The 16,206-nt window shown below is 42.1% G+C and overlaps 2 protein-coding genes across 2 annotated transcripts; both read left to right on the top strand.

Moving 5' to 3' along the window:
* The first annotated feature begins 4,800 nt into the window (after positions 1-4,800).
* LOC306902865 (complement factor H-related protein 1-like) lies at positions 4,801-9,382 on the top strand. Its single transcript, XM_079471746.1, has 7 exons — positions 4,801-4,848; positions 5,301-5,376; positions 5,510-5,707; positions 8,419-8,595; positions 8,679-8,867; positions 9,043-9,086; positions 9,199-9,382. The coding sequence occupies exons 2-6, from the start codon at positions 5,307-5,309 to the stop codon at positions 9,066-9,068; spliced, it is 660 nt and encodes a 219-aa protein (XP_079327872.1). The 5' UTR covers positions 4,801-4,848; positions 5,301-5,306; the 3' UTR covers positions 9,069-9,086; positions 9,199-9,382.
* A 1,894-nt stretch (positions 9,383-11,276) lies between these two features.
* On the top strand, positions 11,277-15,866 carry LOC306902863 (complement factor H-related protein 1-like). The gene is made up of 8 exons (XM_079471744.1): positions 11,277-11,327; positions 11,780-11,855; positions 11,989-12,186; positions 12,364-12,531; positions 14,903-15,079; positions 15,163-15,351; positions 15,528-15,571; positions 15,684-15,866. Exons 2-7 carry the CDS (start codon positions 11,786-11,788, stop codon positions 15,551-15,553), a joined length of 828 nt encoding a protein of 275 aa, XP_079327870.1. The 5' UTR covers positions 11,277-11,327; positions 11,780-11,785; the 3' UTR covers positions 15,554-15,571; positions 15,684-15,866.
* Positions 15,867-16,206: the final 340 nt, after the last annotated feature.

The following is a 16,206-nucleotide window of genomic DNA, read 5'->3' as shown; positions in this document are numbered from 1 at the left end:
GCGTTAATCCGTCAGCCGGCCGGCTCGCGGACTACTCACGCCCGTCTCTCTCGTTTAGCAGTTCCCCAAAGATGGTCCTAAGCCGTCTTATTCCTCAGCCACGTGCTCGGACAGGAGCCGTGGAGATGAGGTCTCTCTTGCAGCATCGGAGAGTGACCTGCTGGCATCAGACTCTGGCGATTCCCTGAAGCTCTCCCCTCGGGAGGTCGAGCACAGGTGAGAGCAGACGTCAAGATGCCAGCCATGCTCGCTCGGACCGCCGTGAGTGTCGGATTGCGGTGCGCCGCAGCCCTGACGCTCGCGGCTGGGTACTTCGCACATTGGGTCCGGGCACGACTCCAAGCCGTGCCCGGCTCAAGTGCTGAGTTTTACCGAGCTGCATAAGGAGTTCAGTAAGACCTGGAGCGCCCCCTTCGGCGCGCTTCCGGCTAGCTGACTCTATCGCCCTCTCTTCCCTCGGGGCGGGGAGGCAGCTAGGGACTATGTCAATGCACCCTGGGTGGAGCATGCAGTCGCGGGTATCCGCAGACAGCGGCCACCTGGGGAGCTTGACCTAGACTCACCGTCCAGGGCATGTAAGGTCTCGACATCTCTGGTGTTGAGGCTGGCAGTGCCGCGGGCCAAGCTGCCACCACTCTTACACCATGGCCATCCTGCAGGCCAGGGCGCTAAAGAGAGCCCCACGGGGTAAGACCGACCCAAGTACTGCCGCCGCCGACTGGCCCTCCGGGGACCACGGTGGCAGCGCAGGCTGGGTCAGACGATGTCCACATCAGTGGCCCGGAAAGATGCCTCGGACTCAATCTTGCGCAGGTGGGCGATGTCGAGAAAGGCCACTTTCCCGACTCCCCTCTCGCAAGGTCGGCTGATTGGTGGAGCTGTCAAGGACTGCTCCAGCAGCCTTTTGACAGTGTAGAAACAGACCGGCCTGCTGTGACCCGGCCGCCTTTCGGCCGTCGAGGTCTCGCATGTGGTCTGCCCCCCAGCAGCCCCGGCCTTCTCCACCGTTGACTTCGGTTCTGGTGCCCCCGCAGGTGGCTCCCCGGAGGAAGACGTCGATAGAAGGACCACCTAGAGAGATTGAACCATCGGGCCCGACCCAGCCTTGGTCGCTGGATGGTCGGACTGGGGCGGTCATTGCCGCGTCACAACACATTCTGGGCCCCTCCGGGGGCCTAGTGCCCGCCTTCTCAAAAGGAGAGGTCTCTCTCTGGGTCCCACTTTGCAGCCGCTCTCACCCTCTGAAAGATGGTGTTCGGCAACTCGACGTTGTGTTGTGGCGGCACGCAATGGCGAGTATAAAGCAGCCCTCAGCACTCTCGCTTCGAGACCCTGTGAGGTCCCTGGGTGCTTGGTTAGCATTTCAAACCATCACGGTGGCTGGGAGTGCGGTCCGTCTCGGCATTCGATCCAGTTCGCCAGAACTCCGCTGGGCTTCGGGCATCCTCTTACCTCAGCAGAGGCAGGGATGTTCCCGTGCTCCAGGCCGGGGCTGCCACCCCTCTGGCGAAGGCGATCGAACCGTCCCCTAGGCCGAGATGTCCAGTGGCTTCTACAGCCGCACTTCATCATCCCCAAAACCAGGGGTCACTGCATACCTTGAGCAGCACCTTGCAAGGGTGCCGTTCAGGAGGCGCAGAGGCGTCCTGGTGTCTGTCAGACACCAGGAGTGGTTCATGACAACTGACCGCATACTCTCATGTCCAGTCTCCCTCGGCACTGTCGAGGGGCTGGCATGTCAGTAATGGGTCAGCCGGGAAAAAGAGCAGCTCTCCCTGGCGCAGAGCTCCCCTTTTCCTGGTAGGGAACTCAACACTGTCTCCATGACGGTGTGCTCGCTCTCTAGCACGCACAGTCAGTGCTGAGCTGCTTGTACTTCAGGCAGCAGCCAGTGGTCCCCTGAAATCAGTTTCAGAGGCTCCTGGGCATTCGAGCCGGACCTTTGGGTCTGGCTCCTGGACGGGACGAGGAGTTCCTGGATGATCTACCCCCCACAGTGGTGGAGACTATCACTCAGGCAAAGGCCATGCCCACAAGGCTGGATGCCTTTAAGTGGCACCATTCTCGTCCTGGTGCTCTTCTCGAGGAGAAGACCCGCGGAATTGCTCGCTCAGGAACGTGCTGTCCTATTGAAGGAGAGGCTGGGGAGTAATCTCCCCTTCCACTTTGGAGCGTGGGTACCCGCTGTCGCGGTTATCATGTACCAGTTGCTGGTGAGCCTCTGGGGCGGCATGACCTGATTATTAGGTTCCTCTAGGGCGCGAGGGGCTAAAGCCTCGCCCGCGCCCGGTACCCTCTTGGGGCCTTAAGGTGGACCTCTGGGTTCCCTTTTTTTCGGGCCCTGCGGAGAGCCCCCTTCCTCGTTCTGCGAGGGGGGTTGGCTCTCCTGCTGGGGCTCGAGTCCATCCAGAGGGTGAGGCACCTGCAAGCATTTCGTGTCCACCGATTGCCAAATTTAGGCCCGGTGACTCTCACGTGATCCTGAGACCCCGGCCGACTTGCATGCCCAAAGTTCCGCCGCCCCCCCTTGGGAACTAGGTGGTGAACTTGCAGGCACTCCCACACCGGGAGAAAGACCCAACCTGTACGCGTGGTGTCCAGTAAGCGCATTGCGCCTCTACTCGAACCACACGGAGGGCTTCAAGGCCCTGAGCAGCTCTTGTCTGTTATGGAGGTCAGCAACGGGAGTGCTGTCTCCGAGGAGAGTTGTCGCGCTGGATTGCACACGCCGTCACTACGGCGTGCCGATCCTAGCCCGTGCCCATTTGAGTGACGGTACACTCCGCTCGGGGTGTGGCCTCCTCGTGGGCATCGGCTCAGTGCGCCTCTCTGGCAGACATCTGTAGAGTTGCGGGTTGGGCTACGCTATACCTCGCAGAGGCTTGCAACCTCCGCGAGTCTTGCCAACAGGTGAGACCAGCGGTCGTAGGGCGTACGCCTGCGCATAGCGCCATTCCCCTTCTTAGGTGGATCAGTGCGCTATGGGCTGCCTCCCTTCTTTCCCCAAGGGTGAAGAATAGGCAGTCCGTCCATCCATCAAAAAGCACTCAGGGCGGCGGGCTCGGCGGAGCAGCCCTGCCGCCTATGGCCGGGTATCAAGCTGTGTTATTACATATAGCTCTAACCGGACCTAGTGCCCCACACGTAGTAACCCCCCACTAGGGTGGTTCCGTCTGAGATGTCGTCATGAGATGGTTCCCCGCGTGGCAACCCATGACCTCCCCCAGGTGGACATCCACCTTGCGGCATTCCGCACATACCTCCCATGAGTTCTCCCCTATTTGGTGAGACCATGTTGGTGTCTCCACTGTATTCCCCCCTATGGTGGGAAGTGGTCTCCGTAGCGCACGTCCACATTGAGGGAACAGCGCTTACCCAGTAGCCCTACGGTACCGGACGGCTTCTCGTTTAGAGAACAAAGCCTCCGTCTGTGGTGGCCGAGGGCAGGGGCTACTCATCTTTGCCAAAAGCTCTGGGACCCCCTGCCTCCACACTGGAAGGTTACAAATTTCGCGATAGCGCTCACGTGTGGCTTGCCCAGGCCGGTCAACGTCGCTTCGCTAGAGATTGTGACGCGGCTTAGTGCTGTGGCGTTTTCAATAGGAACCCCATCTGTCGGTTCGACACAACGTCGAGAGACGTCCCTCATGCCACAACACTAGCCGTCCGCTGCAGCGATCGTGAGATGCTCTCAGGCTCCTCAGCACAAAAGGTGAATGAATGAGCGCCGGCTCCCCTTTTATACCCGGATATCCGGGGGCGGAGCCCGGCATGCAAATTTCATTCGCCAATTTCATTGGCCTTTTCAAAATAGTCAGAAGATGATAGGTTCTCAGGGGCGAACCCCATCTGTCGGTTCGACACAATGAGTCGTTCCCTCCATCAGGGAACAGAGGTTACATACGTAACCGAGACGTATTCCCGTTTGTAAAAAATATTATTATCAAGTAGTTTTAAGGTTTTGTGGTCTAGTATTGTATGGCACAGCATTGTTACGTGACGTTCAAGGAATGTGTACATTCATTTGACTATTTGTGGCTTGTGTTTTGAATATTTTCCCCTGCATTTCAGACATTTGACCTAAACACATTTATTATTTTTTATTATAAAGGTATATTCTGTTCTGAACAAATTCATGTTCTTTGGTGCATCAATGCGTTGTACCCCTGTTAACCACCTGGTGTCATCCCCACATAAACACGATCATTTTAGCTATATATAACACTCATTTACTCTCATCCAGCACTACACATAACAAGTGGTCAGGAAGAAACAGGTTCTACCAACAAATATTAAAATGCATTTAGAGAGAATGCTGTTCTGGAGGAAATTATTGGAGCAAACAAGTGCACTTGAAGTCAATGTTTTTTTTGTGCTTAGTTTCAGGGTTATATTTTCTGTTTGATATATTGTAAAGGTTAATAAGAGGAAATAAATAACACGAGTTTATTTGATTTAGAATCTGGTTGTTTCTTGTTGTCTCTATTTCACACTGAAACTGAAGAGAAACAAACACAAAAGAAAGTATTTAGCAAAGATACAGGTATCCTACAAAGGTTTTTCAAGGTTAAGGTTGCATGACTTTATTATTCACTTCTGTGTATACAGTTCAACTTCCATGTCAATGTAGACGGGATTTAGCTCTTCTTCAGCTTCTGTTCTCTGGCATTTTTTAGCAGGTTTTACTTTACAATAAAGACTTATTTTAAAAAACACTGTGTATTTGGATTTGTTTAGATTGTGCAATGTTTGTCAGCACACAACCCTGAGCAGAAAATCATTAAACTTTTTACCAGTCAACTGTCAATCTTTGCTAGGAGACTACATTACTTCATTCCATTAAAACAGGTAAACTGCTATAAAGATTTTCTACATTTACACAATATATTACAGGCATCATGTTTTATACTATATTTACTGACTACTGTATTTACACATTTGGATAAAGGTTAATGTTTAAATTCATATTGAAATAAACTAATATTAAACATTCTTTAATATTTGTATAGCTTATATTTGATAATAAATTGTACTTTCGGTCATGTTAGCGCCAACATTGTTTTATTCTCCATTTATCCACCTATAGACTTTCTTGCAACAAACATCAACGGCTCACATGTTAAAACACATTTAATGTCTAATTTATGCAGGAACTGTTGGCACAGTTTATTTGTACTATTTTATTTTACTATCATTATTTAAAAAACATCATTCCTCGTGTTTTATACATTCTTCAAACATGTAAATCTTCTGTGTAAAAAGTATTAATCCAAGGACTGCTTATGATGTTCTGCTTACAGCTTAACATGAAATCCTGCAAGATATTTCTCTTTATTCTTCTTTTGACATGGAAGGAAATCACAACAAACACTGAAGGTAGGGCTGTTTGTGTTCTGTGCCAAAATCATACCAAACTGTGGCCTCGGAGTAAACTGAGTATTGAAAATGCCTGTTTTTCTCCAAAGGAGACCTTTTATATTCTTGTACATACTTATATCATTTCTTGTAGAAGTCACCTGTCAGGTGCAAGATCTCAATAAAGTTCACATTTTAATGGGACATCCAGGAGTCAATCCACCTTATAAATCTGGACATGTCTTGGTTTTCAAATGTACTCATGATAACATGAAGATGAACGGCCAACGAGCAATTGCATGCCAGTCAGATGGAAACTGGGATAATCCATATCCACAATGTGAAGGAAAAGGTATATTGAACTTTCAAATGCTTAACACTATGTTTTTATGTGACCTTTTCTGATTGGTAGTTTTGTTTCCCGTCTTAATACAATACAATAAACAAAATGTTCCTATTGTACAAAACTTGGTGTCACTGGGTTCAAGCACTCTGGGTTTTATCTTGTTTTTTCCCCGTTTATTGGCAGTTTTTTGTTCAAAGCCTCTTCTGACTGTAAACAAATCCAAACTTATTGATGAAACCCAATATTCACATGGAGACACAGTACGCTATGAGTGTGAGGATGGCTATGAATCTATGGGAGAGACCATCGCCAAATGTGACGTGCACACTTGGATTTACCCAGAATGCATTAGTCAGTCAAGTTCTATAAATCCTGTAATTTGAATATAATATATGCACATTACATGTAGATACATGTCTACATATACATGACATATTATCCAGTATATGCAGGCATTGTTATTTATTTAATACAGGAATATTTTATTTCAGAAAAAGCTCAGTGTGCCAAACTGTCAGAGAACTTGCGGTTTGTGACTCTGTTATATAAGAAAAATCTATACAACAACTTTGATCTTTGACATACAAGTGCAATAAACCATATGACAAAATACCAGGAGGAACTTTGATGTGTAAAAATGAAAAATGGTTTTGAACGATTGACTGCGCAAGTGAGTCACATTTACAACTGATTTATAACAATAAGTCTGAAAACTCATTTAACATTTCAATTAAAAGCAAAATATTAAAATGTAGCTTTTAAAAAGGTAAGTTCATCAGTATTTTATTGATGAACTGTAGAAAACTGTTCAAACCAGACATACATGCGTTTGTGATTTGTTCAGGCAGCATTTGTCCTCCACCACCTTCAATTGAAGATGGAGATTATAACATTGAGAGTAAGACTGATGAAATCATCACAAAGGTATCATACTCTTGCCAATCTTACTATGTGCCGGACAAAACACAGAGATTTTACATGTGTCGGCATGGGAAAGACAACGCGATCATGCCGATATGCAGTATTTAACATTAGAAAGGTTAGACTCTATCTCACTGAACATACGGCACAACTCCTTGTCCAGGCCCTGATCATCTCAAGGTTGGACTACTGCAATGTTCTCATTGCTGGTCTTCCTGCAAAGGCTATCAAACCACTTCAGCTGGTTCAAAACGCAGCAGCACGGCTCATCTTCCAACAGCCCAAAACGGCTCATGTGACACCCCTTTTCATCTCTCTCCACTGGCTACCGGTTGAAGGCCGGATTAGATTCAAGTCACTGATGTTTGCCTACAGGACAATCACTGGATCTGCACCGGCATACTTTCACACCCTACTACACTCCTACACCCCATCAAGAACACTGTGTTCAGCAAACGAGCAGCGCCTTGTAATACCTTCTCATAAGGGCAGTAAATCCCTTTCCCGCTCATTCTCCTTCACAACTCCTTCCTGGTGGAACATTCTTCCCAATGCGGTCCGGTCAACCACATCTCTCACAAACTTCAAAAAACTACTTAAAACACCTCTTCTGTGAATACTTGACAGAAATATGAAAAAAAAACATGAACAAAAACGTACACTAACCCTCTCTCTACTCTCGACAGGAAGTGGTCTAGCTTTTGTTGAAACTAGTAACTTTGTATTAGCACCTATTGTACTATTGCTCTTTGTATGACATATGGCTTATTGCTCCCCGAACTCTTTGTAAGCAGCTTCGGATAAAAGCGTCTGAGAAATGACTAAATATAAATAGCCAAAAGCCCCGCCCCTTTTGGCGGGTGCCATCGCCATTGGTCTGTGCAGCTTCACTGCCATTGGTTTAAAGTTTTACTTTTCTCACACCAATGGCCGTACAGTTTTTATTGCGCTATTGAAAAGCTTCAGTCATCAGAGAAAAAGGAGTTTTCCCCATAGCGTCCTGCTACGCAGTACGAGTGAAGTATCGATAGGGAACTATCGTCTTGCAAATAGCTTTGTAGTTCGGTTCGTACTTTGTCAAGACACCTACATACCGCCATTTCAACTCCTCTGTTAACCTTGACAGCTGTATGTATGGACTTCATAGGATTCATATGCGAGAAATACTGCTCACACGGATATGATGAGCGAAGATCAGCACACCAATACTAACGCGTTGCAGTTTGCTTCAATCTGATCAACGGATACTTTGCTGCATGGTTTGTCTTAAAACGTTTTACTTGTGAATATAGCGAGGCAACAAGTTCTGTATCATGCGCCACAGAGAGCCGTAACTTCCATAAAAGCATGACGCTCGCTCTTCTAAAGTCCTCGCACTCTGGGTATCTTGAAACTGGCCTGCGGGCGCGAAAGGTTCCCATAGATGCGTTTTTTGACGTTGAATAGTTTCGTGACACTTGCGCATAGCACTGCATGTATTCATAAGTATGTACAATGTTTTTAACAATCAAATGATGGTGAAGGGTGAGACACCTGGCGAGTCAGGGGGTTTTTAAAACAGCCACGTGGTTCCCGCCCACAGACCTAACCCAACCACCACAACCACCTCTTAACCCCCCATCACCCAATCGTGGGTCTCCAAGATTTCGGTTTGAAACTTGTATCACTGTTTACTTTATCATATATATATATATTCTGCAAACAAATCATCCTAAAGGCAAATGAAACAAGATTGTATTTACCATGAACTGTAGTATACTGCTTAATCTTTGTATTTGATACTGTGATTTCATTAGGTATCATTTGTCCTCCACCACCTTTAATAAAAGATGGAGATTATATCATTGAGGATAAGAACGACGAGGTCATCACAAAGGTATCATACTCTTGCCAATCTTACTATGTGCTGAAAATACAGAAAAAACATTACAGCTGTAGGGATGGGATATGGGACACCCCTCCAGAATGTCTGAGTAAGTCATCTAATACCATATTATTGTCAATCCTGTTATGAAGTTTATTCTGATGTCTTTAAATCAGTTTGTCTCTCTCATAGAGCCTTGCAAACTAACACCTGAGATTTATATGGAGTACAACCTACAACCTGTCCAAGATAACTACATAAGGCACAGTGATGAAGAGATTCAACTTTATTGTAAAGAGGGATGGAATGCTGGAGGTGTCCGGAGATTAGATTATGTGATGGGGACATGCTCTGATGGGAAGATAACTATTAAAAAGAAATGTGAGTACGTGTTAGTCTGTTTTCACTTCACACATTAATGACAGTGCTGTAGTCACACTGGACATCTGAATGTGTTTTATCAAATATCAATTCTGCATTTTATTTAAGTGATGTTTTACCATAATAAATGTACCCACAGTACCCACAATAATAGTGTTTTTATCCTTTTCTTAAGGTGATACAAAAAATATATTTGGATAGACTTGGGCTAAGACTGAGGTAATGCAACAATGCAAATTTACAATGAATTTAAGAGAAATGTAGAAGTGAAACATTTATACCAACCAACCTGTAATGATGTATTTTCTGTTTCATTATATTTTGTATTTAGACCTGAAGATTTCTGATGCACCAAAGCATGAAAATGGACAGACACATGAGACAGAGACACAGAGACAAGAACACATGAATGCATTTATGTTGCTGAAATCTATATGCTCACCCTAAAGTTTCATGGTTTCAAATAATCTTTATAAAATTCTCACTTCGGAATAAAGATTCACATTCAATCTGTTGCAGTGAGTTTGGTTTATCATTCAGTAACATTCTCCTTTTTTATTAACACACAAATACTAACTATATTGAAACCTTTAATAATACTATCATTATTTTATTATAATGTACGTTTCTTTAAACAACATGATTCTGTTACTTGCCGAGCAAAAGCCCAATGACTGTGGAGGCCTCGTGTTGAGAAACTCTCTGAGACGTTTGAATCAGATAAATGAATTCTATAATCTGACAAAAGTTTTAATATATACACCAATATCATGCAATCCTTCATTTGAACCTTCTCAGATTGATGGAGCTTTTTTTCTGGATGGAGGAAAAAAGGTTTATGCCGTATCAGAGATCTATCTATAGAGCCACTATGGTTCCCAATCTTTTCAGTTCAAGTACCACCTTTAATAAAACAGTTATTCCAAGTACCAATGACCGCCATAGAAAAAAATCACATGAATAAACATTAAAATGAATAGTAGATCTGTGAATCTGTATCTTTACACCTAAATTCTAATGTGTTATCAACAATACAAACACTTTCTCATTTTCTCACACTGTCTTTAAACTAACTACATTTTCCATGTTTTTTCACCAAAACTCACAGTCGAATCTTCACAGAGGTGTTATGCAATGGGGATCATGCCATTTTGGTTATATGTTCAGTGGCCTAGAAGACGGGCACACACTACACCGCCAAAAATATAATTTATGGTGTAAAGAAATGGGATATTTTTAGAGTTTGCTACCGGAACCCCTGAAGCATATGAGCGTGAGGTCCGGCTATGACCCAGCGCAGGATCGCATCTCTCCGTGTCTTCTGTGCTGGGAGACCGATAAAGAGAAACAGCTTGTTCCACACGTGATTCGTGAATGTGTACACCGTTTTACAAACTTTTGTCACTCTCTGAATGTTTGGGCATTTTAATGTGAATTAACACGTTGTCTGTAAATTCACGTTCTAAGACTGAACTTTATGCTGCATGATACAAAAAATTATAATAAAGTCATATATCCAAAATCACTGCATATAGCAAGCAATATGACATTTTCAGAACTTGTCATTCTTGTCAGGAGGACGGAGAAAGAGTGTGAAGGGAAAAAAAGGAGAAAGGGCCTTTATGACGGTTTAAATGTTAAGATGCTTTATTTCATTCCTCCTTTACATGCGGAAAATAAAGTAACTTTATCGGTAGTTCATTGGTAATGAAGGTGATGTATTCCCGTATGTAAAAAACATTCATTATTATCAAGTAGTTTTAAGGTTTTGTGGTCTAGTATTGTATGGCACAGCATTGTTACGTGACATTCAAGGAATATCTCCATTCATTTGACTATTTGTGGCTTGTGTTTTGAATATTTTCCTCTGCATTTCAGACATTTTACCTATACACATTTATTATTTTTATTATAAAGGTATATTCTGTTCTGAACAAATTCTGTAAATTCATGTGTTTTGGTGCGTCAATGTTTTTTTGTGCTTAGTTTCAGCGTTATATTTTCTGTTTGATATATTGTAAAGGTTAATAAGAGGAAATAAATAACACGAGTTTATTTGATTTAGAATCTGGTTGTTTCTTGTTGTCTCTATTTCACACTGAAACTGAAGAGAAACAAACAAAAGAAAAGAAAGTATTTAGCAAAGATACAGGTATCCTACAAAGGTTTTTCAAGGTTAAGGTTGCATGACTTTTGAATTATTCACTTCTGTGTATACAGTTCAACTTCCATGTCAATGTAGACGGGATTTAGCTCTTCTTCAGCTTCTGTTCTCTGGCATTTTTTAGCAGGTTTTACTTCACAATAAAGACTTATTTTAAAAAACACTGTGTATTTGGATTTGTTTAGATTATGCAATGTTTGTCAGCACACAACCCTGAGCAGAAAATCATTAAACTTTTTACCAGTCAACTGTCAATCTTTGCTAGGAGACTTCATTACTTCATTCCATTAAAACAGGTAAACTGCTATAAAGATTTTCTACATTTACACACTATATTACAGTCATCATGTTTTATACTATATTTACTGACTACTGTATTTACACATTTGAATAAAGGTTAATGTTTAAATTCATATTGAAATAAACTAATATTAAACATTCTTTAATATTTGAATAGCTTATATTTGATAATAAATTGTACTTTCGGTCATGTTAGCGCCAACATTGTTTTATTCTCTGTTTATCCAGCTATAGACTTTCTTGCAACAAACATCAACGGCTCACATGTTAAAACACATTTAATGTCTAATTTATGCAGGAATTGTTGGCACAGTTTATTTGTACTATTTTATTTTACTATCATTATTTAAAAAACATCATTCCTCGTGTTTTATACATTCTTCAAACATGTAAATCTTCTGTGTAAAAAGTATTAATCCAAGGACTGCTTATGATGTTCTGCTTACAGCTTAACATGAAATCCTGCAAGATATTTCTCTTTATTCTTCTTTTGACATGGAAGGAAATCACAACAAACACTGAAGGTAGGGCTGTTTGTGTTCTGTGCCAAAATCATACCAAACTGTGGCCTCGGAGTAAACTGAGTATTGAAAATGCCTGTTTTTCTCCAAAGGAGACCTTTTATATTCTTGTACATTCTTATATCATTTCTTGTAGAAGTCACCTGTCAGGAGCAAGATCTCAATAAAGTTCACATTTTAATGGGACATCCAGGAGTCAATCCACCTTATAAATCTGGACATGTCTTGGTTTTCAAATGCACTGATGATAACATGAAGATGTACGGCCAACGAGCAATTGCATGCCAGTCAGATGGAAACTGGGATAATCCATATCCACAATGTGAAGGAAAAGGTATATTGAACTTTCAAATGCTTAACACTATGTTTTTATGTGACCTTTTCTGATTGGTAGTTTTGTTTCCCGTCTTAATACAATACAATAAACAAAATGTTCCTATTGTACAAAACTTGGTGTCACTGGGTTCAAGCACTCTGGGTTTTATCTTGTTTTTTCCCCGTTTATTGGCAGTTTTTTGTTCAAAGCCTCTTCTGACTGTAAACAATTCCAAACTTATTGATGAAACCCAATATTCACATGGAGACACAGTACGCTATGAGTGTGAGGATGGCTATGAATCTATAGGAGAGACCATCGCCAAATGTGACGTGCACACTTGGATTTACCCAGAATGCATTAGTCAGTCAAGTTCTATAAATCCTGTAATTTGAATATAATATATGCACATTACATGTAGATACATGTCTACATATACATGACATATTATCCAGTATATGCAGGCATTGTTATTTATTTAATACAGGAATATTTTATTTCAGAAAAAGCTCAGTGTGCCAAACTGTCAGAGAACTTGCGGTTTGTGACTCTGTTATATAAGAAAAATCTATACAACAACTTTGATCTTTGACATACAAGTGCAATAAACCATATGACAAAATACCAGGAGGAACTTTGATGTGTAAAAATGAAAAATGGTTTGGAACGATTGACTGCGCAAGTGAGTCACATTTACAAATGATTTATAACAATAAGTCTGAAATCTCATTTAACATTTCAATTAAAAGCAAAATATTAAAATGTAGCTATTCAAAAGTTAAGTTCATCAATATTTTATTGATGAACTGTAGAAAACTGTTCAAACCAGACATACATGCGTTTGTGATTTGTTCAGGCAACATTTGTCCTCCACCACCTTCAATTGAAGATGGAGATTATAACATTGAGAGTGAGATTGATGAAATCATCTCAAAGGTATCATACTCTTGCCAATCTTACTATGTGCCGGACAAAACACAGAGATTTTACATGTGTCGGCATGGGAAAGACAACGCGATCATGCCGATATGCAGTATTTAACATTAGAAAGGTTAGACCCTATCTCACTGAACATACGGCACAACTCCTTGTCCAGGCCCTGATCATCTCAAGGTTGGACTACTGCAATGTTCTCCTTGCTGGTCTTCCTGCAAAGGCTATCAAACCACTTCAGCTGGTTCAAAACGCAGCAGCACGGCTCATCTTCCAACAGCCCAAAACGGCTCATGTGACACCCCTTTTCATCTCTCTCCACTGGCTACCGGTTGAAGCCCGGATCAGATTCAAGTCACTGATGTTTGCCTACAGGACAAGATCACTGGATCTGCACCGGCATACTTTCACACCCTACTACACTCCTACACCCCATCAAGAACCCTGCGTTCAGCAAACGAACAGCGCCTTGTAATACCTTCTCATAAGGGCAGTAAATCCCTTTCCCGCTCATTCTCCTTCACAACTCCTTCCTGGTGGAACATTCTTCCCAATGCGGTCCGGTCAACCACATCTCTCACAAACTTCAAAAAACTACTTAAAACACCTCTTCTGTGAATACTTGACAGAAATATGAAAAACAAAACATGAACAAAAACGTACACTAACCCTCTCTCTACTCTCGACAGGAAGTGGTCTAGCTTTTGTTGAAACTAGTAACTTTGTATTAGCACCTATTGTACTATTGCTCTTTGTATGACATATGGCTTATTGCTCCCCGAACTCTTTGTAAGCAGCTTTAGATAAAAGCGTCTGAGAAATGACTAAATATAAATAGCCAAAAGCCCCGCCCCTTTTGGCGGGTGCCATCGCCATTGGTCTGTGCAGCTTCACTGCCATTGGTTTAAAGTTTTACTTTTCTCACACCAATGGCCGTACAGTTTTTATTGCGCTATTGAAAAGCTTCAGTCATCAGAGAAAAAGGAGTTTTCCCCATAGCATCCTGCTACGCAGTACGAGTGAAGTATCGATAGGGAACTAGCGTCTTGCAAATAGCTTTGTAGTTCGGTTCGTACTTTGTCAAGACACCTACATACCGCCATTTCAACTCCTCTGTTAACCTTGACAGCTGCATGTATGGACTTCATAGAATTCATATGCGAGAAATACTGCTCACACGGATATGATGAGCGAAGATCAGCACACCAATACTAACGCGTTGCAGTTTGCTTCAATCTGATCAACGGATACTTTGCTGCATGGTTTGTCTTAAAACGTTTTACTTGTGAATATAGCGAGGCAACAAGTTCTGTATCATGCGCCACAGAGAGCCGTAACTTCCATAAAAGCATGACGCTCGCTCTTCTAAAGTCCTCGCACTCTGGGTATCTTGAAACTGGCCTGCGGGCGCGAGAGGTTCCCATAGATGCGTTTTTTGACGTTGAATAGTTTCGTGACACTTGCGCATAGCACTGCATGTATTCATAAGTATGTACAATGTTTTTAACAATCAAATGAAGGTGAAGGGTGAGACACCTGGCGAGTCAGGGGGTTTTTAAAACAGCCACGTGGTTCCCGCCCACAGACCTAACCCAACCACCACAACCACCTCTTAACCCCCCATCACCCAATCGTGGGTCTCCAAGATTTCGGTTTGAAACTTGTATCACTGTTTACTTTATCATATATATATATATATTCTGCAAACAAATCATCCTAAAGGCAAATGAAACAACATTGTATTTACCATGAACTGTAGTATACTGCTTAATCTTTGTCTTTGATACTGTGATTTCATTAGGTATCATTTGTCCTCCACCACCTTTAATAAAAGATGGAGATTATATCATTGAGGTTAAGAACGACGAGGTCATCACAAAGGTATCATACTCTTGCCAATCTTACTATGTGCTGAAAATACAGAAAAAACATTACAGCTGTAGGGATGGGATATGGGACACCCCTCCAGAATGTCTGAGTAAGTCATCTAATACCATATTATTGTCAATCCTGTTATGAAGTTTATTCTGATGTCTTTAAATCAGTTTGTCTGTCTCATAGATCCTTGCAAACTAACACCTATGATTTATATGGAGTACAACCTACAACCTGTCCAAGATAACTACATAAGGCACAGTGATGAAGAGATTAAACTTTATTGTAAAAAGGGATGGAATGCTGGAGGTGTCCTGAGATTAGATTATGTGATGGGGACATGCTCTGATGGGAAGATAACTATTAAAAAGAAATGTGAGTACGTGTTAGTCTGTTTTCACTTCACACATTAATGACAGTGCTGTAGTCACACTGGACATCTGAATGTGTTTTTATCAAAGATCAATTCTGCATTTTATTTAAGTGATGTTTTACCATAATAAATGTACCCACAATACCCACAATAATAGTGTTTTTATCCTTTACTTAAGGTGATTCAAAAAATATATTTGGATAGACTTGGGCTAAGACTGAGGTAATGCAACAATGCAAATTTACAATGAATTTAAGAGAAATGTAGAAGTGAAACATTTATACCAACCAACCTGTAATGATGTATTTTCTGTTTCATTACATTTTGTATTTAGACCTGAAGATTTCTGATGCACCAAAGCATGAAGATGGACAGACACATGAGACAGAGACACAGAGACAAGAACACATGAATGCATTTATGTTGCTGCAATCTATATGCTTACCATAAAGTTTCATGGTTTCAAATAATCTTTATAAAATTCTCACTTCGGAATAAAGATTCACATTCAATCTGTTGCAGTGAGTTTGGTTTATCATTCAGTAACATTCTCCTTTTTTATTAACACACAAATACTAACTATATTGAAAACTTTAATAATACTATCATTATTTTATTATAATGTTTATTTGCCTGTACGTTTCTTTAAACAACATGATTCTGTTACTTGCCGAGCAAAAGCCCAATGACTGTGGAGGCCTCGTGTTGAGAAACTCTCTGAGACGTTTGAATCAGATAAATGAATTCTATAATCTGACAAAAGTTTTATTATATATGTATTACCAATATATACTGAATATATTACCAATATCATATTTATGGTGTAAAGAAATGGGATATTTTTAGAGTTTGCTACC

This window comes from Barbatula barbatula (assembly GCF_947034865.1).
Source record: "Barbatula barbatula genome assembly, chromosome: 13".
Taxonomy (NCBI): Eukaryota; Metazoa; Chordata; class Actinopteri; order Cypriniformes; family Nemacheilidae; genus Barbatula; species Barbatula barbatula.
This window is presented reverse-complemented; position numbering and strand designations above follow the sequence as displayed.